The sequence below is a fragment of the Hakea prostrata genome, chromosome 10, assembly GCF_041222555.1.
Source record: "Hakea prostrata isolate BN-2017 chromosome 10, UWA_Hpros_2, whole genome shotgun sequence".
Taxonomy (NCBI): Eukaryota; Viridiplantae; Streptophyta; class Magnoliopsida; order Proteales; family Proteaceae; genus Hakea; species Hakea prostrata.
The window spans coordinates 43,950,216-43,970,411 of record NC_142609.1 but is presented as its reverse complement, the minus strand read 5'-3'; the positions used below and the strand labels follow the sequence as shown (position 1 = coordinate 43,970,411).

The 20,196-nt window shown below is 37.2% G+C and overlaps 2 protein-coding genes and 1 pseudogene across 3 annotated transcripts; all 3 read right to left on the bottom strand.

Annotated features, from left to right (window-relative positions):
- Positions 1–1,163: 1,163 nt before the first annotated feature.
- LOC149003272 (pathogenesis-related protein PR-4-like) lies at positions 1,164–1,956 on the bottom strand. Its single transcript, XM_089137687.1, has 2 exons — positions 1,620–1,956; positions 1,164–1,537 (listed from the first exon to the last, which is right to left on the bottom strand). Exons 1-2 carry the CDS (start codon positions 1,884–1,886, stop codon positions 1,328–1,330), a joined length of 477 nt encoding a protein of 158 aa, XP_088993813.1. The 5' UTR covers positions 1,887–1,956; the 3' UTR covers positions 1,164–1,327.
- Positions 1,957–6,118: 4,162 nt separating this feature from the next.
- LOC149003271 (pathogenesis-related protein PR-4-like) lies at positions 6,119–7,065 on the bottom strand (annotated as a pseudogene). The gene is made up of 2 exons (XR_016170291.1): positions 6,648–7,065; positions 6,119–6,552 (listed from the first exon to the last, which is right to left on the bottom strand). The product of XR_016170291.1 is annotated as a pathogenesis-related protein PR-4-like (transcript).
- Positions 7,066–10,252: 3,187 nt separating this feature from the next.
- LOC149003270 (auxin-responsive protein IAA16-like) lies at positions 10,253–12,618 on the bottom strand. The gene is made up of 5 exons (XM_089137650.1): positions 12,124–12,618; positions 11,778–12,001; positions 11,549–11,684; positions 11,238–11,299; positions 10,253–10,695 (listed from the first exon to the last, which is right to left on the bottom strand). The coding sequence occupies exons 1-5, from the start codon at positions 12,423–12,425 to the stop codon at positions 10,658–10,660; spliced, it is 762 nt and encodes a 253-aa protein (XP_088993776.1). The 5' UTR covers positions 12,426–12,618; the 3' UTR covers positions 10,253–10,657.
- Positions 12,619–20,196: the final 7,578 nt, after the last annotated feature.

Here is a 20,196-nt window from a genome sequence, read left to right as displayed (position 1 = left end):
ATTTAGTTACTTTGTATTATTTTAATAGAGAATCTAAAAAAATAGTCATATATTTCAAGTAAAAGTTCTATAAAGATAACAAAATCAAGTCAAATCAGTAACTAAATCAAATAATTTTATCGGACGGATAATAACAAATAAGAAAAAGGTGTACCGTATCCTCATTTATTAGTAATCGAACGGAGTTGAATACCACTAAACGGATGCGGATACAAATTCGAAAGTAAATTTCGATTATCCATTTACACCCCTAAATAAAATTGCTGAACATATTCTTCTTGATTGTCAGTATACAAAATTACAAAATCAATTTGGTTTGCATTAATCTAGAATTTCTGATTGTGTGAGGAGTGATACTGATACAATTTTTTTATCTAAAGCTCAGTGAAGAAGAAGAATTACAAGAGCTGAATGTAACCGTCCCATTTAGTTGGAAAAAAATGCTTGTTATTCTATCCAAAAAATTAAAATGCTTCTTACTGTTTTTGTTGGAATTAGAAATGGTAGTAATAAATTATCCAAAAGAAAAATTACGGATCTTGGATAAGATAAAACTTACTTTTCAATTTTCTTTATGAGTTCATTTTTTTTTCTTTTGTTAAAACTTAATGAGGTTATTGAGGCATTCATGAACCCAACCATAAAATTACTAGTTTGATCAACACATAAAAGACTTGAGAGTGGCAGCAGGTAAAGGATCAAGGAGTGCTTATTCCACAGCTGAAGAAATTCTAGTTGATGATGAAATGGCCTTGGTTAAAGCCACTGCCAGCATTGACCAGCTTCTTGAATGCACTCCAGTCCAGATTCAACCCTCCATTATTAATCTCCACATTAACTGAGTCCCAGTTCTAGAGTTGCTCACCTGCAACGGTTTATGCAATCAGAATTGCAGCTTTTTCTTCACTGAAAACAATTACCTACTCTGAAATCTTGCCTTCTTCACTTCTTTCAATTAGCCTCTATTGCTGCTTGAGTTCTTGTTGTTTTTTTGATTGTGAACTGATGCTAAAACTAAATTATCTTGATGCAGGGCATGTGTGTAGACCTTAATTAAATATTCTTGCTTTTTTTTTGGTAAAGAATTTTATATTCTTGCTTGTTAGGGAAAACCAAAAAGAGACATACCCTATATAGTGACTTGGATCATCTTTCATTTACATCTGACCTAAGTGAAGAATCCAGGATAGGTACTTGGAACACCTTAATATATGTATAAGGAGAATCACCTGAGTGGAGACAACCATTCATTAGATGAAACTTATTTCTCAGTTTTATTTATGAAGGACTAGTTCCTCAGTGAAACATACATGAGATGAGAACAGGATCAAACAACAGCCTCTGAAATCAGGGGAAAGACAGTAGTGCTTGTTCCGCAGTTGACGAAGTTGTAGTTGACGGTAAGATGACCCTGGTTGTAGCCATTGCCATCAGTATCCAGCTTCTTGAAAGCACTCCAGTCCAGATCCAACCCACCATTAGAGCACTGGTCAACGATCCTCACCGTCAGCTGAGCCCCAGTTCTAGTATTTTTTACCTGCAACAAATTGTGAATCGCAGTAAATCATTAAAATTGCCCACTACATGTTCGACAAAATTACAAACTGAGTCTTTCTTACCCTCAAGCATTTACCACAGGATGCCTGGCCATGAGCCCCAGAGGGGCCGCAGAAGGCAGTCCAGGGGTAGCGGCTGCGCCAAGAGTAGGGCTTGTTAGCGTCCCAAGTGGCACAATAAGCGCTTGCAGTGTTATAGTTGTAACCGATCTGAGCTGCGTTGTAGTAATGGTATGTTGCTCTCACGTTCGAAGCGCTCTGTGCCATCGCACCTGCTGTTAAACCCAGAAGGAATACAGCAAGAACAAGATGACAATATGAGCTCCTCATCTTGCACTGTGATTTTGGAAGTTCTTGGTTGTGATTCTTTTGAAGAAGATGATGGAAGGGGCATGAAATTTATAGAGTCAGGTCCCGTGAGGCGGCTGCTAGTAAAGATTATTGAATTCAATTTTTTTTTTTTTTGGGTAATGAATTATTGAATTCAATTCATGTATTCAAAGTAGGATCTTTTATCCAAATCAAAAAGGATAACACATTTGAACGTGGCCATTCATTAATTGGTTTGGATTTGAATGGAATCGAGGAGATTTCATAGTAAAGTTCAGGGAATTGTGCCACATCAAAGTCTTGGCGTCTACCTCATTAATGCTGCCTAAACTGGCAGGCTGGCAGCTATAATAAATAAAAGTTAAAAAAGAAAAGGTGAGTTCTTATATTTTAGAGTTTTTTACATTATCCATCCATTTTCATGAAAAACAAACAGCAATTCCTTTAAAATCAAATCCTTCCAAATATCTCCTCCATCATTAATTTCATTATTTAGACTGTTAAATAATTTTAATATGACCATATTACCTTCAAATATGATAACGTTTAAATTTTTTATTTTCAAAAGTTTTTTACATGAATCCCTCCATTTTCATGGGAAACAAGGCACACCCCATCTCAAATAAAAAACTTGCAAATACCCAATCAATCGGAAGAATATTTGAGGAGAAGCAGTGTGTACCTCACTTGCATTTTTTTCTTCTTCTTCTCCTGCAACGTTTCTTGTCCTTAAGATGAGGTACGCACTGCTTCTCCTCAAATGTTCCTCCGATGGTAATCGTGGGCGTTGATTGGCAGTGGTGATGATAGATTACGAGGCATCGTGAGCAACTATGAGTAAATGTGAGGAATGAGGTGGTATGGCTTTGAAAATAAGAAGTTCAAATGTTACCATATTTGAGGGTAATATGGTCATATTAAAATCATTTAACAATCCTAAGTAACGGGGGTTAACGGTGGAGGGGGTATTTGCAAGGTTTTTATTTTATTTTAGAGGGGGTGCGCCTAAGGGTGTCAATTTGGTTAAAAAACTGTTAAACCGTACTGTACCGAACCGTTTCCAAATTCAGTACGGTTTTTACCGTTACCAAATTTGGTAATTCGGTACGGTACGGTTACGGTAAACAAGGTCATACCGTCGGTAAATACCGTTTACCGTACCGTTTTACCGATTACCGATTACCATTTACCGTACCGTATTTTATACCGTATACCGTAAAGATATTAACCCTTTTAAAGTTTAAACCCTAAACTTATCTCAGAGAGTCACGCTTCACTTTGAAGATTCAGAGGACAAGAGTCACAAAGATAGAGAACACTGAGCAGACTCAACAGAGACTCATTCACCATTCTGTCTTTCGTTTTTCACTTCCTCGTTCTCTATTTCTTCGTTCTTCCTTCCTCCTACTTCTTCCTTCTTCCTTCTTCCTTCTTTCTTCCTTAATCGATTGCTCTGTGGCTCTTCATGATTGCTCTGGTCTCCAAATTTTTTACAACAGAAGGTTGAAGCCTTGAAGCCAGCTAGGGGTAAGCAGCAAGTCAGCAACTCTTTTCGACTACAAAACTAGGGCTCCTTGCATCTCTCCTTGCAAACCCTCTTGTTGATGCGGTTGACAAGTTCTCCAGCGCTACAAGTATTCCTTCGTTCTTCATCTCTTTCATAGCCCTGCCGTTGGCTACAAACTCGAGTGAGGCAGTGTCGGCACTTATTTTTGCTAGCCAGAAGAAGCAAAGAACTGCATCTTTAACCTTTTCTGAGGTTTGTTTTTCTCTGTTTAGTTATACTCTTGGAATTTGGAAATATATGGAGTATAGGTTTTGCTCATTGCTGCAGTTTTTCCTCCAAAGGTTGCTGCTGTCTCAACAGTCCTTGAGTGTGTCCAACGTGATTATGTCAAGCAGTTGCCAACACCAGCATCACCAACATCACTTAGGCGGGGAAGGATGTTATGAATTGCTACACTGGGCCATTGGTTGTGGTTGTATAAGACACTGTTGATGTATGCTTATTATAATTCACATTGTGTTTTTTGTGTGTTCCATACTTGAACAATCATAAAAAGAAAAATTGTTCCCATACAATACCGTAAAAAAACCACTGTATACCGAACCGTGCCATTTTTCCATACCGATTTTATACCGTTTTCATACCGTACCGTTTTTAAAAATACCATTTTCATACCGTACATATGGTACGGTTATGGTTTGAGGTTTTCAAATTCAATACCGTACCGAATAGACACCCTTAGGTGCGCCTTGTTTCCCATGAAATTGGAAGGGGCTCATGTAAAAAACTCTTCAAAATGAAGTTCAACGTTACCATATTTGAGGGTAATATGGTTATATTAAAATTATTTAACAGTCCTAAGTAACGGGGTTAATGGTGGAGGGGGTATTTGCAAGGTTTTAATTTTATAGGGCGTGCAGTTTGTTTCCCATGAAAATGGAGGGGATTCATGTAAAAAACTCTATATTTTATCCTCTTCAGATATTTTAAGGTTAATTTATTCTCTATTTTTCAAAGTAATTTTTTTATTAATTTTTTTTAAAATAAAAATCTATTATTTATGCTTAGCAAATTGAGTATATTTTATTTTTCTATTTTTTACTTTCTCCCTCTTTTATAAAATTTTGTATTTTAATTGTCTATTTTTTTTTCATTTTTCTTTTGATAGATTCTTATCAAATAGGAAAAAGTTTATCACCATTTTCAACAATGGGGTGCTAGCCGTAGAGATTTCTTGACTATTAAGGTAGTATTTAAAATGTTTCTATTTTTAATTTAATCTATCTTTTAAATTAAAACTGAAAATCATTCTGGGTTAAAATGCAAAAAGTGTTTGGTAACCAATATATCGAACATAAAATATGTTTAGCATATTTTGGTCAAAATTTTTTGTGTTTAAAACTTGTATTCCAAAAAGAAACCATGTATATTAGTCCTCTTGGACCATTCATAATAATTCTTCATTAAACTCAAAACCAAATAACACATAAAACACTAAACTTTAAAGACTTAAAGAGAGCAACAGAGGGTGGTGGATCTCATGTCTCTCATCACATACCATTGAGTGTTATGAGAATTGATCTCGATAGGGATTGGTCTATAAAGGTACCCGAGACCATGAACCCATAACTTAAATAGTAAATTCTCCCTTACCCCTAAGCTAATCTTCAAACCGCAACCCCCGGCTGTGGGAATCTTGATTCATGGAACTATCATGGTTATCTTCGACAAAAAAAACCTATTCATGGTTATTGTGCTGAATTCACATCGTTTTAAATACTCAAAATTGTCATGTCCCTCCCATACATCAACCATGAATAAACTTATTCGAATTAAGAACTTAGGGATAAAAAAAGAACTTTCATGGACAACTACTTGTTGTAAGGCAAGAAATTTATTAGTTCAACCATCCAAAATTAGTTTCAATAAATGATAAGCTACAAAAAAGCACTGATTGACGTAGCATTGCCACATTCAACGGTAGCCTTTAAATGCTCACAGGCAAAGAAACATTTAATCAAAATTAAAGGAATTAGAAGAACTAACGGTAGACTTATAATATAACCTTAAAGGGGTTGTGGTAAGGAAAGCATTTAAATGCTCACACCAGTAGAAGACCAAACATGTTAGATCCCAAAGATTGAAGGCCAACGTTCAAAGAAGGGCTAACTCAAATAGGGGCGACTAGAAATATACATGCCCAATTGAGATGTGATATGATTGCATCACGATGCCTAAGAACACGATCTAATAGATCATTGTATCGGGTGGCCATTTGTCTTTAAGCTTCAGGCCAGTTAAAAAGAGCTGATAGGCGGATGGAAGCAAGAAAACGCCTACTTATATATAAGCCCAATCCTTGGACAATTGTGCGACTTTCTGGGCAGAGGAAAGGCCAAACTCGAGAAACTCATGAGAAATGACGTATAAGAAGAAAAAGGTTAGTGGGTTATCCAATAAATGAAATTATGCATTTGGGATATGATAGAACTTTTCAATTTTCTCTGAGAGCTCATTGAGGCATTCATTAACACAACCATCAAGTTAATTAATTAATAGGTTGATCAACAAATGAATGACTTGGAGTGGCAGCAGGGAGAGGATCCATGGGTGTTAATTCCACAGCTGAGGAGCTTGTTGTAGTTGACAATGGAATGGCCTTGATAGAGCTTAACTAAGTATTCTTGCTTGTTTGGGAAAAGATCCTGGTTTTTATATATATACCATTGTGAAGTGGTTCCAGGGACAGTTTGATGACCTTTCAATCAATCAACTGACCTAAATGGAAAAACCAAGATATGTATTTGAACGCCTTAATATGTATGAGGAGAATCGGTCACCTGGGTAGAGAGAGACAAGATGAAATTTATTTTTCAGTTTTATTCATGATGATGGACTAGTTCCGTAGTGAAACTGAAACACACATGAGATGTATGAGCACAGCATCAAACAACTGCCTCTGGAAGCAGGGGAAAGACAGTAGTAGTGCTTGTTCCGCAGCTGACGAAGTTGTAGTTGACGGTGAGATGGCCCTGGTTGTAGCCATTGCCATCAGTATCCAGCTTCTGGAAAAGCACTCCAGTCCAGATCCAACCCACCATTAGAGCACTGGTCAACGATCCTCACAGTTAGCTGAGCACCAGTTCTAGTATTTGTCACCTGCAACCATTAATTAATTGTCGATCAATTATTGCAACGTAAAGATTGCCCACTACCTGTTCGACAAAATTACTAATTAATGAAGTCTTTCTTACCAGCAAACATTGACCACATGATGCCTGGCCCTGAGGGCCAGAAGGGCCACAGAAGGCAGTCCAGTCGTAGAGGCTGCGCCAAGAGTAGGGCTTACTAGCATCCCAAGTGGCACAATAAACGCTTGCAGTGTTATAATCGTAACCGATCTGAGCTGCGTTGTAGTAATTGTAGGTTGCTCTCACGTTCGAAGCGCTCTGTGCCATAGCACCTGCTGCTAAACCCAGCAGGAATACAGCAAGAACAAGATGGTAGTATGTGCTTCTCATCTTAATTCTTACAGTGTGGTTTTGGTTGTGATGTGATTCTTTGGAAGAAAGGGCATGGAATTTATAGAATCCACAGAGGCATATGGTGAGGAATATCCTGTTGCTCTCCAGAGTCCAGAACCAGGTGAGGTAAGGCGGCTACTAGTAAAGCTGGAAAGGTTGAGATTTTGGATAGAAGAAGATTTCAAAGTCAGGTGTTTTTTTTTTTTGGTTTTATTGGTCAAAAAGTCAGGTTAGAAATGGTGGCTGATCAATGTTTTGACGTGTATTCCATTAATGGTTTTCAACTTATAAAAGTAAATATTACCCAAAATATAATAATATTGAAAAAAAATTAATAATAATGTTGTTTAACTTTTATAATTCATTTTAGATAATATTCTATTCTATAAAATATTTTTTTTATGTCTTAAATAGATCTAAATATTCAAATCGGAAGTAAAAAAATTATTTCAATTTCTCAAATAGTTAAATGGGAATGTAAACAATAATAAATTGAAAAGCTAAAGGATTATTTTTAACCTCTCAAACTTTTCTTCGGATGCTTTGCGTGTGGTGGAGGATATTCGGCGTTTGCTCGATCGTGAACCGTCGTGGTCGGTTCGATATGTCTCTAGGTGGGCTAATTGTGTACCCGATTCCCTAGCTAGGAAGGCCCAGTCCGTGGCAAGTTTGGTCTAATTCCACTATTTGGCTTCTTGAATTATGTAATCAGGATGTCTTGGGCTTTTCTTGCCCGTCTTTAATTAAATATCTGTTTACCAAAAAAAAAAAGAAAAGGAGTGATTGTGCTTTTAATATGGTGATAATCTTTATGTAGAGATAGTAAGACCAAAAAGGTTTTAGATTCTCCGTCTTTACATATTTTGCTCCTCCCCCAACCTTTGAGCTTCCGGTCATTATGACTAGTTTGATGACGATAAAAAATATATATTCTCTCTCTCTCTCTCTCTCTCTCTATATATATATATATATATATATATATATATATATAATACCCTTATATGATTCATTTATTCAATTTATCAAACACTGCAATAAGTTTCTTGGGTTTGAAATCATTACCTACCCTGTGTCTCACAAGCCCATAATCCTGCCACCCTCCAGCTTCTTGGGCTTACCACTAGAACTATCTGGGCCCAATAGGATTCTTGGGTTTGAAATCTTTACCACCCCTACTCAACCACAAGCCCATAGTCCTGCCACCCTCCAGCTTCTTGGGCTTATTACTAGAACCACCTTTTTGTTCAACTTCTTGGAACCCAATATCTGGGCCCATAAACTGTACCCATACATAGAGTCAATTATTTTTTTACTTGGTTTCTTGAACTGCATTATCAAGTTTGACATATAATAATAGTAAAAAATCTTTAAAAGAATCACAAAATTTCGGTGCCGGATTTTGGGTTGTAAAGAAATGAGATCTGAGAAAATTTTGGGAATATGTCCCTTGTCTCATGTTTCAGAATTGGCCGACCAAATGGACCACTATTCCAGTAACTTAACAAAACAATTTGCTTCCAACCTTGGAGCAAATCCTTCAAACCTCAAAAACACCATATGGAGTTGTTGCTATTGGGTAGGTTTCAGATTCTAATAGAAACAAGCTTATCTCTTTGATTTGGGTAGGTTTAGGTTCTAACAGAAACAAGATTATCTCTTTGATTTGGTTATTAATACCATGGATTTAGTGGTCCCAAATCAAACATTGTTATTACTGTTCCCACAGCATATTAGAATCTCATGGATTTGGTGGTCCTATGGAGGGGCTCTGAACCTAGAAAATCTGTGCTGCAAATTCTTGTATACCAGTTGACATCTTTTCTAAGAATTTTAAAAGGGTTAATGATGAGTAGCTGAATAGTGCTCTCTATGGTGTAAAGATCACTCACCATTTAAAATTTCATTTTTTGTTTTTTTTGGTAACCCATTTAGAATTTCATACACCATAGAACTGTCGAAAGAAAGATAATTATTGACAAAAGTAATGGCTAAGTTGGACCACAGTTATAGTCTAAGGTCAACTTATTGAAACACCATTTCAACAAAAATTGTTATGGGAAAATTGTTCTCCTAAACACTCTTTATGCATAAGCCTATGACACCTAGTTTGCCTTTTGTTCTACTTGTTTCAACTTAACATGGATATGAACAATGCGAAGGTGCCCCATGGTTAGGGGGGCCATGGCCCTCCTTCCTTTCTCACCCCCCCCTAACCCAACACTTCAATTTTTTTTAAAACTTTTTGCTCTTTGATCATCTTTCTTTTGTTTTAGTCAGTTGTGCCTCTTTCCATATGTGAAATATGAGTACTAGACCTCCCTTATTAGAGAAAATTTTTAGAGGTAAACACACGGGTAGAAAGGTCATTGTGATCTCTCCGCCTGATGTTGAATCTTGGCTCCATCCTGAATGTGAAAAAAAAAATAAAAAATTTTAACTTTACTTTTTGGTAAAAAACATTCTATCAACTGAAAAGCGAAGGGAGACATAGATAATGGGTTACCAATTAAGGTCTACTAGTCACATAGCAATGAGAATATTTCTCCACCAAAACTAATAGAAATCCATTTCATGCAAACACTAGTGTTGAATGTAGATGAGAAGGTACCCAAGAGTCTCAATGGATAGGACAAGATACCATGAAAGTCTCAAAAAAATATTAAACCCTATTGAAATTTATAAAACCTTGCCAGCAAAGATGATGTGGTAGATATTGCAATCTAATAGAAAATTTTGTCGCATAAAATATACAACTAAAGAAGCTTCAATGTAATTCTCTTGTGAGATAGTCCTCAATTTAAATTAATTTTCTATTATTGGAAATGTCCTTGGAACTATCATTTTACTTCTATTAGGTAGTTAAATAAGATTAATCCTATTAAGGAAATGAGAAATGTAACATGAGACCCAAACAATGTCAGACCAGAAAATCAGATCCAAGATAACTGTTTTAATTTGATTGATTCTTATATAACTTGGTTGGTGAATTTATTATTCCCTACACAGAAGAGGTCAATTTCCACCGGCCCTTACTGAATCATTGTGTAAGAGAAGGAATCTGCACAACCCATTTATCTATTTTTAAGTTGAAATTCATTTCTCATCTTCATAAATAACTCAAGCATGCAAGCTAAGTTCCAGGCTGCTGTTTCCTCCTCCACCATGGCTCATTATAGAATTCCAACTCATTAAAGAGCATATCTTCAAACCAGAGACAACAGTCACTATTCTATTTAGAATAATAATTGATTCCAAACTATAAACAAAGAGCATAAACTAATGGAGCTGCATTAATGCTCAGCAACATCCACATGGCCATGCTCCCTTCCTCACTGAGGAAAAAGCAAAAGAGTCCCAACAATCTCATGAGATAAGTAACAGTGAAACTGAAAGAAATTGAAGCAGAAAACTACAACAGAAACAAGGCAAGTTACAATAATCTCAACAAGATTAACAAAGTAATTAAACAACAACAACAACAAATTTGGTGATTATTAAGCACACCATTAACAATAAACAAGCTCATCTCTAGATCACATAACCACAGGGTCTTGGACACAAATGTTATTACTTCTTCATATAACAAATTAATATCTATGTTTGTATAATTAAAACACAAAAAGTAGTACAGATACACCATGGCCCCCTGGTTGATCCATCTCGTTAATCCTTCGTCACGAACTAGTCTTCGGGGAAGGAACTCGAGAGATCAAATGACCAGATGGGTCTTGATTGCTTCTTTAGCTTCGGTTCTTACATTTCTCGACGGCTCTTGGTGCTGAAATCCACACCGAATTAAATTAGAAAACAAAAGAGCAATCAGGTACCTAAAAATTTGAATTTGAATTCAGAGGTTTATCCTTTACAAGATAAAATCCATTCTAAAAACAAATTATTTCCTCAATCTCTGCAGATGAAACCTAGCCCCTTAGGTGGTTAAAGTTAAATTTAAGAAAGGTGAGATTACCAGTTGCTAAGATATTTCCTAGGACTCTTCTATTGGATTTATTAAAAAAATTTCAAGTTGTAACAGAAGGCAGCTTTCAAGTGGGCAGATATGAATACAAAAATCCTTGAAACAATGGCAACAAGTGGAATATATTTTTTTTAATGAGAAAAGCTAAACCAAAAGTTTACTTCAAGGGCTAATCCCGAAAGACTAGGGAGTGACCGAAAAGTATTTTATTATAATTTATAGTCGATCACTTGATCATCTACTTAATCTCAGCATATCTTATCGAGTTTTGCATTATTAATCAGCTCAATTACGAATTAACTACGCAAAGTATAGATGAAAATATTGTTTATCGAGATACCAACCTAGTCCAATTGCCTCCGATCCTTTCATTATACGCAATCGCTTGCATGAGTTGACAAACATCCTGTTGAAATTAAGAAGAAGAAGAAGAAACTGAAGTAAGTCGCTTGAATTGTATGTAATCATCTATGAACTCTCCAGGAATTTTAACTGTTCACTGTGTCATGTGAAATTATTACTTTTCCTCTTCCTCATAAAAATGGAGAGACAGCCCATGCATGAAATGCCAGATTTGCAGAGACAGAAGCAGCAGGTACTTGCTTGTAATGTATATTAAAAGCATAAGAACTCAAAAAGGGTTCAAAGGACTTACTCCCAAGGGACATCTCCAACAAGCATCCAATCTCCATCTTTGTCTTCGTACGTAGGCACATACTCAGAGCCATTCAACAGATCCATCAACTTGCTTTCATTCATGAAGTCCTTCATTCCTTGTGGACCATAGTTACCTTCATTCATGAATCAACAATAAAAAGATTAGATCAAAATGCTTCGATAAAAAATACTGTGGCTTTGTTTATTAGATAATGATGAATACGTACCAATGGTGAAGGAACTGAACATCTTTCCTAGGGCATCAGAAAGCTCTTGGTAGCTCTTGTACATCTTCAAATCCACCTTACGAAGGTAAGGTGCACCGTCCATGCTAACCTTCACAAAAGCTGCGCTGCCGTTTACCTTTTCAGATTCTTCAGTATTGTTCTTCTGGACTGATAGGATATTCTTTCGGAACGATCGTACGGGTGGCCATCCCACCACCTGAGCCCTAAAAACCGAAAAAAGTTAGCAAGTTCAACTGATCAGGAAATTCTGATTCAAAATCAAGAAACATGTTTAAGAGATTTTCAGAGAAAGGATTAGAACTAGAAAGGAGAAGAGAAATTTTACTTTGCAGGTGGTTTGGCTGGATCATTCGAGGAAGGAAGAAGATTCTTAGTCTCCTTGTTGATTTGGCTCTTTTTCTCAGTTGAATCCAACAGAGACTCCTCAGACGGAAGATTGAGCTGCAAATCCATAGTTTCCGAGAAGTTTCTCTTTCCGCCGTTCTTGTTGGTGGTTTCAGCATCAGTGGTGGTTCCACCTCCACCTGGCAAACCGAGACGAAGCTCCGTCTCTTCGAAATTCAAGCTGTACTTGTCTTTCTCCGCTGCTCCAGTGAGCATGGTAGTCATTTTCCGGCAGACTTCCATGAAGATTCCGGCAATGGAAGTAGCAGAAGACGATCTCTCAACCTATCCTTTCTCTCTCTCTCTCTCTCTCTCTCTCTCCCTGTTCGTTTGAGTTGCACAGCTTTTTGTTTGGTTGCGTTGTTGGGTCGCGTGGTGTGTGCGATCGATGTGATGGTGTAGAGATGGGAAGGAGACGGAAGAAGGTATCCGTATATTTGGCGCCGCGTGTATTAATACAGAATGGTTCACCGTTTTAACGTGTTTCCACCGCCTTGATCTTGACACGTGTCTCCCTGCTGTGCTTCATCTTCCGTAGGCGTTTTGCCGTGCAAATGTGATGACATGAATGATAGCGTCACCGATATGAATGATTGTGGTGGCATGGACCGAGACATCTCTTCTCCATGGATCGCCGATTCATTCCCGATTTCTCAATTTTCCCATAAAATAATATCCTATACAAGGAAAATGAGAGAATTTTAGCATACATATACATTGCAAGTATACTCATGCATTATACATCACAATGCACCAAACATCATTCAAAAGGAAGATTGATTTTATAGCTTTTGTGACTTGTTATCTTTAATTAAATTTTGAGTTAATTTTTTTTCCTAACAGTTCTCAAAATAAGTAATTCACGTGTACCTAGTGGAGCACTAAAACATTAATCTTCAAAAGATCAAGAAATGACATACCTTATGGTACCAGTTTTTTTCTTTTTAAAGCATGCCTTACAACACAAATGAAGATAAGACAGTTGTATAATAGCATTTCAAAAAGCTTTAGTTCACCGACTAAACAAGTAACTATCGTTGAATGTTGAAGTGCACGGATGTAAATGAAACTGATAAAGTTTTATTCATTTTCTTTTTGGTTGGCATACATTTCATTTTGTTCATCTTTAATTTCATGGGGCTTTTATGTTTAGACATGGTGGTCATGCTACCTAACTCTTTGCCAAAAATAATTTTTAAAAAATTTCATAACACGTGAACAAGGAGAACACAAAAGTATGAAGGTTGCATTACGTAGGACTAACACTTACGATGGAGAAAGCAACTAATAACAACATGGGGAGGAAATAGACCCCATGGTTGTCTACAATACTATTTGAGAACCTTTTGGAATCTCTAGAACAATCAAGTAATCAGCAATAAGGAATTAGAAACCTTAATCAACTCAAACTGCTGAGGTATCATCTCATATTCTCATGACCAAGTGGTAAGCTAGTTATGTCTCCTAGGTTTGCAACCTTAATATGGTATTTGAACTTGTAGCTTATCACTATTAACCCCCTACTTCCTAGTTTCGCATGTCCTATGGCCATGGATGAGCCACATAGCAATATGCTAATTCAACAATCAATAAACCATTCTCTCAGGTAGAGGACTGTGTTTCTATTACAGTCATTCACCGTATATTTCGGAGGAAATTTATTTTTAGTCTTCTTTGTGATTACTTAAAGATAGACCCCATTCTTCAATGTATGATAAAGAAATGTAAAGAGAGGAGTTTGGATTCTCTACCTTGATAGAGAAATGTTTGCACCCCCTTCATATTTTTTTACTACAAAATAAGGTGGGGGTCACGTAAAGCTCACTGGGGGTTCAGTCTCTGAATCGTTTTGTCATGACAGAAGATCCAGATCCAAAGGTGGGGCTCACGTAACGCTCACTGGGGGTTCAGCTTCTGAATCGTTTTGTCATGACAGAGGATCCAGACCCACGAGGAGAGTAACCATCCCCAAAAGTGAGATAGCGATTCTGTTAATAGATCGGGAGGGAATCGTCGGCAGCAGCAGCAGCTTTTGTTTTCTCTCACTAAGTAAGAAATCAAAGACCTCAAAGGGAAGGAGTGGGACCCAGATGTTGATGGTGTGGGACAAGTCAACTGATTGGAAGCATGTGCTGAGATTCATAGGAGATGGGGCCCTCCTTCTCACCATGTGACCTTGTTGGCATGTCTCCTCCCCTCAAACCCTCACCCATGTGCGCCGTTTCAGGGCCTCGCCCTCCGCTTCTCCTCCTCTCCCCTCTCCCCCTCTCCCCTCTCCCCTCTCCCCTTCCTTTCCTTCCCACCCCACCCCACCCCACCCCTACCCTCCCCACCCAAAACGCAAATGAAACCAATGTGAATGAACGCATGAATTCCGGCCCCTCACCCTCCATTAATGGGGTCGGTGGCTTCTCTGAAGGTCTGGAGAGGAGAACAGGAGGCAACAACCCCTAAAGTGAGGAATAAATTATTATTTTTTTGCCACAAAAGAGAATAAATTGTTTAGCCAGTTATAAATGATTACACCCCCATTAATTGATTATATCATGGGGCATAATCTCATTCGAAGGACATGATTATATGTAGATTTCCAAGAACTTTCCAAGATCTCCTTATGAAAAGAATCGAAATCTCTTCTGCTGTTGTTCTTGATCCAAAAACTTTTTCACCAAACTTCTCCTTTCACTTACACGTTTACATGAAAAGGGTTAAAGGTCTTGGGGGGTGTTTGGCCTGATTAACTCTAATTCTGACCCTATGGCAATGAAGGTTCATTAACAACAAACAAATTTTCAGGAGAGTGAATCTTATTTTGAAAGCTATACCTAAATTAAAAGATACTCTTCAGATGCTTGTGATTAACCAAGCTATTTTCATTTGTCATTACTTGACAGACATGCCCAAACCTTTGTACTAGGTGAGAATGGTCCTGCTTCATCTTAAGTTGTGGTTGACCCATGATGTGAGTGGAGTCTGGTTCAAATGTCAAACCAGTGCTATCAAGCTATTCCAATGACAAAGATGTAGAATTATTCCTTGGATTCATGCTAGGTTTCTAGGTTGGCATTCTTGCAAGCTAGGAAGGGTTGTAGTTGATTTTGATCAGAAACTATTTTCCCAGGTTTTGTATTATGATCTTGAAAACTTTTCATCTTGTGGTTCATTTGGTCAGACCGTTCCAGCCATCCCTAGCATTTTATGACATCTGTGATCACAAAACTCTTGCCGATAACATGTTCGATGAAATGCCGCAAAGAAGCAACCTAATGCTTTTCCAGCTACCCAGGTATTGGGAATATGGACACTGAGCATGCTTTAGTTGGGCCGAAAGGCCTTCTGTTGTCAACAAAAGGCTGTGTTAGGAAGGGACCTGGTGCAGTAATTAATGGGGTTCAAGGCATTATTGCATTTAATTAAGATTAGTGGCTATGGATCCAATAGTTGAGAATCTTCTGTTCTTAATCACAACAACAATATTCGAGATGTTTGCTGAAGTAGCGACAAAGTCCCATTCTAATGTCTGATACATTAATAACTTAACATTTTCCGAAGAACTGTAACCACGTTTCCTTAATTAGTAAGGTCAAGGGGAATATTTGAAAAAATGGTTAATTTGCAGTACTGTTAACTTTTGTTTATCTGAGAGTATTACACCATTAAGAGTATATAAGATTAGATTAAGAAGTAAACTTTGATCCAGAGAGTCTCAACGATTGGTCAATTTTGAGTCTATAAGTAACAGCTTTTATTGTTTAAGGAAGACAGAGACAATGGAAGGATCTTCTAATACGGCTAAAATTGTGATTAACAAAAGAAGATTACCGATTACGTGATCGTATTACAGAAAACGATAAGATCTCATGAGCATGTAGGTTCACTGTTATTGGTTTGTTTGGCTGCAAGGAAAGGATTTTGTAATTTCGCGAGTTTTGGCGTATAAGCGTATTGTCGTTTCTGGTCATCGTCCTTGTCTTCATTAATTAATCACAATTTATCATTAATTGAACATGCTAGAGAATTACGATTAATGAGCCATTAGTACCGTTGTACGTTACCTCGAACCGGCTCCGATTCAACCCGATATAAGTGGATGGGTCAACTCACCCCAATATCGGTTGCATCCAAGGTGACACAGGAATTATGCACCGAGGCGCATGAGAGTTTGTATTAGAATGAACACCAAGAAAACACAAATAGAAACATAAACAAAATAAATAAGAATTTAATATGGTTCATAAACTAATGTGACGTTTTGTTCTACGAACCACCAGAACAACGTTAAAAGAGCTTTCATCCAAAACTCTGAGGCGAAAAATCTCAATTGAGATGCGAACATGAGGTACATATATAGACTTCAATCGGATAAATGGGTCAATCCATTCGTTCGGGTCATATTATAGGACTGGGCCATTCTCTCGCACCCCTTTTATCTTCGGAGATCTATGATAGACTTCTATATTTTTATCATAAATCTCCAAAATTAGGTCATTTAGATTACCCATCAAAATATATCAGTAGTGATTCATCTTCCACTCTTCTTTTTTCCTCTCATTGTCAAAAGCAAACTAATAGTTTGGGTTTGACCCATTCCTTAGCCTGAATGACCTTGTTTATTGCATGTTTGACTTTTGGTCACTTTTCATTCCCTGGTTTGGATCGAACCTTGTGTTTTCATGCATTTATCTTTTGTATTTTTTTTTTCTTTGTTGTCTCTGTATTTTCTTTTCAGTTCGTTAATGAAGTTTTTTTAATTTCGTACCAAAAAAAAATATAGATATTTTGTATCATTGATTATGATCATGACGGTTGCAAATTCATGCATGGATGTGGCAAACATATATGGCTTGACCAACAAGCAGCATGGGAGTTGGGATAGAATTATTCTCTTAAAAGCTGACAACGGTGGCAACATGGATGAAGAGGACATGAGACATCGACATCCCCATCCTTTCCATACAAAGCCAATCCTTCCTCGTGTGGGGTGGGCCCCCAATCCAGGCCCAGTCAAGCATCACTCTCTATCACCAATTTATTGTCCATGCATGGCACCACACGTGTACAGTGATAGGTTACTTCCTGCAACCTTTACGGCTTTAATAACTGCACACGTGTCCGTGTCTGAGAGGAGGAGAAACTGGTGCCTTACTAATTGGGCCTGGTTCAATTGAGATCCATTGCTCCCAATATTGCCAAGCCCAATCTCAATCAAACCCAGTTGAGATCCCTAATCAAATTGCAATTAGAAACTGGGGTACGAAATGACCGTCTTGCCCACCAAAAGAGTTATAGAAATTTATGCTTCTTCAAGGCCTCAAGGGCCACTCTGTCTTTTCATCAAACACTGTCCCTTATGGCCTTATCTCACTTTTATTTTTTCTGGGTAAACCCTAATCTCACTTAATTGAGTTGTCATGATGCTAAATGAAGGATCCTCTACCTGGGAATTTCATGGTAGAACGTGAAAACATCTCGAGTTGAGTTCAGATCTTTTATCTGATGGACAAAGGTCTATGCTTTAATTATATATTAGATTTGACCAATTCAATATGGAATAGGTTAAAGGGCTTGACTAAACTCGTTCCATGAGCTTAAGAACTTTTGTCGCATTTTAAGTACCTAACACCATTAAGATCGCCTCCTTTCCAAGCAAACACTGCCGATGCCGACGATTAACTTGGATTATTTGTCATTGTGCACCGATTAACAGCTTGCAGCTTCATTTGGTACAACTAAGCTCTCCTAAACCACAAGTCTAGAACTCAGTGTCTCAAAGACAAAAAACCAGTGGAGACTGTTTTCAACTTTAGAAAGAGAGCTGGTCAGACACTTAAACTCATCATCATTCCGTGTCCAACAGATTTTGAAGGCAAGAGAAGATGACAGGGAAGATAAAATGGTAGGACCATTGTGTCTGTAGTCCAGGCATGATGAGTTGTGTTGAGAAAAGAATGCCCACGGATTTGATAGAAGAAAAGGTGTCTCTTTTGGGCATCTAATTTGTCCTGTACTCTTCTTGCCTTGTAAGAGAGAAAGTGAAGTATTCAATTTCTTTAAACGTGTGTTTGTGGGACATCACAGTCACACAAACCTAACCCTTGCTGGCGGTCGGGCATAAGTCACCGCCAATGAAGCTGCTTGGACTACTTCAACGTTCTTCATTGAGGAATTTAATCGAACACTTACCCTGCAAAGCAACTGGATCCATCCCACTACAATGAAGTGAAACCCAACTGCATTCCTGGTGAGAACATCTCACAGAACCACAAAACAAGAACGGACCCACATCTTATAAATAGGTCTCTGTGGTTTTTTCCACTTATCCCAATCATATCTCTCAGGCTTAGAACAAGAAGTTTCTTGGTTTGTCATGTAGCATCTGCATTTTCTTTATGTCTCAATCCATAATGAAGCACGGCTAGCTGTACAGATCTTGCAGAGTTGATAATACTCAGGCCAACCTTGCACTTGAGGATGAAAATATAGCAAAAACATTGAGTTGGGTCAGCTTTAATTAGGATTTAGGCCAACCATAGCTATCTTCCTTCCTGTTGTCTGATAAGCTAATTATGTCTATAGATGTACATCTACAAGGCTCACCATATGCAGTTATTGCACTAACCACGCAAGAGTGTTCGACTCCTTAGAGTTATCTGTATATCTGGTACACGTTGCCTTAATTTCAAACACATGTGATTAGTGGCTTCCAGGGAATTAAGCATTAATTAGTGAAAAAGTTGGAGAAATTTCATGTTACATTTATATTCCTTGATGCTGGTGGAGATGTATCTCTAGAAAAGGATATATGGTAAGTGTCTTTGCTTGAATATATCTATGTGACAATGTAAATTCTATTTGCATATATACACTAAGGTGTAAAAACATAACCATCCCATGGGGTTTTCCTTCTTTTTGAGTGTTTTTGTGATGGATCCCTATCTCTCATTAGAGAATTTTTCTGAAGAATAATTTCAACTTTGGAGGAGATTTTGGGATTACCATATATTAAGAGTTGAGGTTTCTTGAATAGCTTACATGCATGTCGACTAGAAAGAGTTTATTTACTTAGGGGAGGTCCCGAAGAGATTTGATTGACTCATAATCTCTTGCTCGTGAAGTAAAGGGCATTTGCCAATTGAGGCAACTGCCTTGGGATATTGAATTTTGATGGGCTTGTTGTTGAGTCTAGCAAGAAAGAATACTCCAAGAATACTCTTCATGCTAAGAAGGATGATTACTAGTAGAAGAAAATTTGGGAATGATTTAATGTGTGGTAAGCTAGGAGGTGTTCAAATATTTAGACAAATGTGTGCATACACCTTTAGATGTCTAAATAATATCTATTGGTTTTACCTTGATTATATTTGCATCTACCAGTGGATAAACGTTATGTGCTGACAGGGGTCCATTCTAACGTGTAGATGTTAGATTAGATTATCTTAATATGAGATAGGTTAAAGGGTTTGATTCAACTCGTTATATCAGCTTTAATGCATTTGATATATTGTTCAAGTACCCAACATTTAGTATTAGAATTGACATCACACTTTATTTTCGTTGGCAAAAGGTAAAAAATTTGATCACTTGCGACAGATAACCTTCTCTTCTCTAGATTTCAAAGGTTTTGTGACAGAGATCTAGATTTCATCATTTCAAATTTTGAAAATTAGAAATGTCATAAATAAATTGAATCTTTTACATTGTAATCTTTATATATAGATCCATTATTTAAAAAAATAAAATAAAATAAAATATAACCTCCATTTAAAAAATTAAAAAGAAAAAAAAATCTTATGTTTCACTCTAATCATTGTTTACGCGGTTTGGCTCATGGATATATATATTTTTTTTCAACCATATATATATATATATATTATTTATTTATTTGGGTTGATGACTTGATGGCTCTTGTGTAAATTAATGGTTCACATAGCTTTTGATATTCACATGGGCATCTCACATGTCGCATTTCCATCATCTCATTTAATGCTCTATTATCAACATGGCCCATGCCATC

Coding starts and splice junctions, on each gene's coding strand:
- LOC149003270 (XM_089137650.1), bottom strand. CDS start 12,425: ATGGAAGTCTGCCGGAAAATGACTACCATGCTCACTGGAGCAGCGGAG. Junction 12,002..12,123: donor CCAGCCAAACCACCTGCAAA/GTAAAATTTCTC, acceptor TTCGGTTTTTAG/GGCTCAGGTGGTGGGATGGC. Junction 10,696..11,237: donor ATCGGAGGCAATTGGACTAG/GTTGGTATCTCG, acceptor TGTGGATTTCAG/CACCAAGAGCCGTCGAGAAA.
- LOC149003272 (XM_089137687.1), bottom strand. CDS start 1,886: ATGAGGAGCTCATATTGTCATCTTGTTCTTGCTGTATTCCTTCTGGGT. Junction 1,538..1,619: donor CCTGTGGTAAATGCTTGAGG/GTAAGAAAGACT, acceptor AATTTGTTGCAG/GTAAAAAATACTAGAACTGG.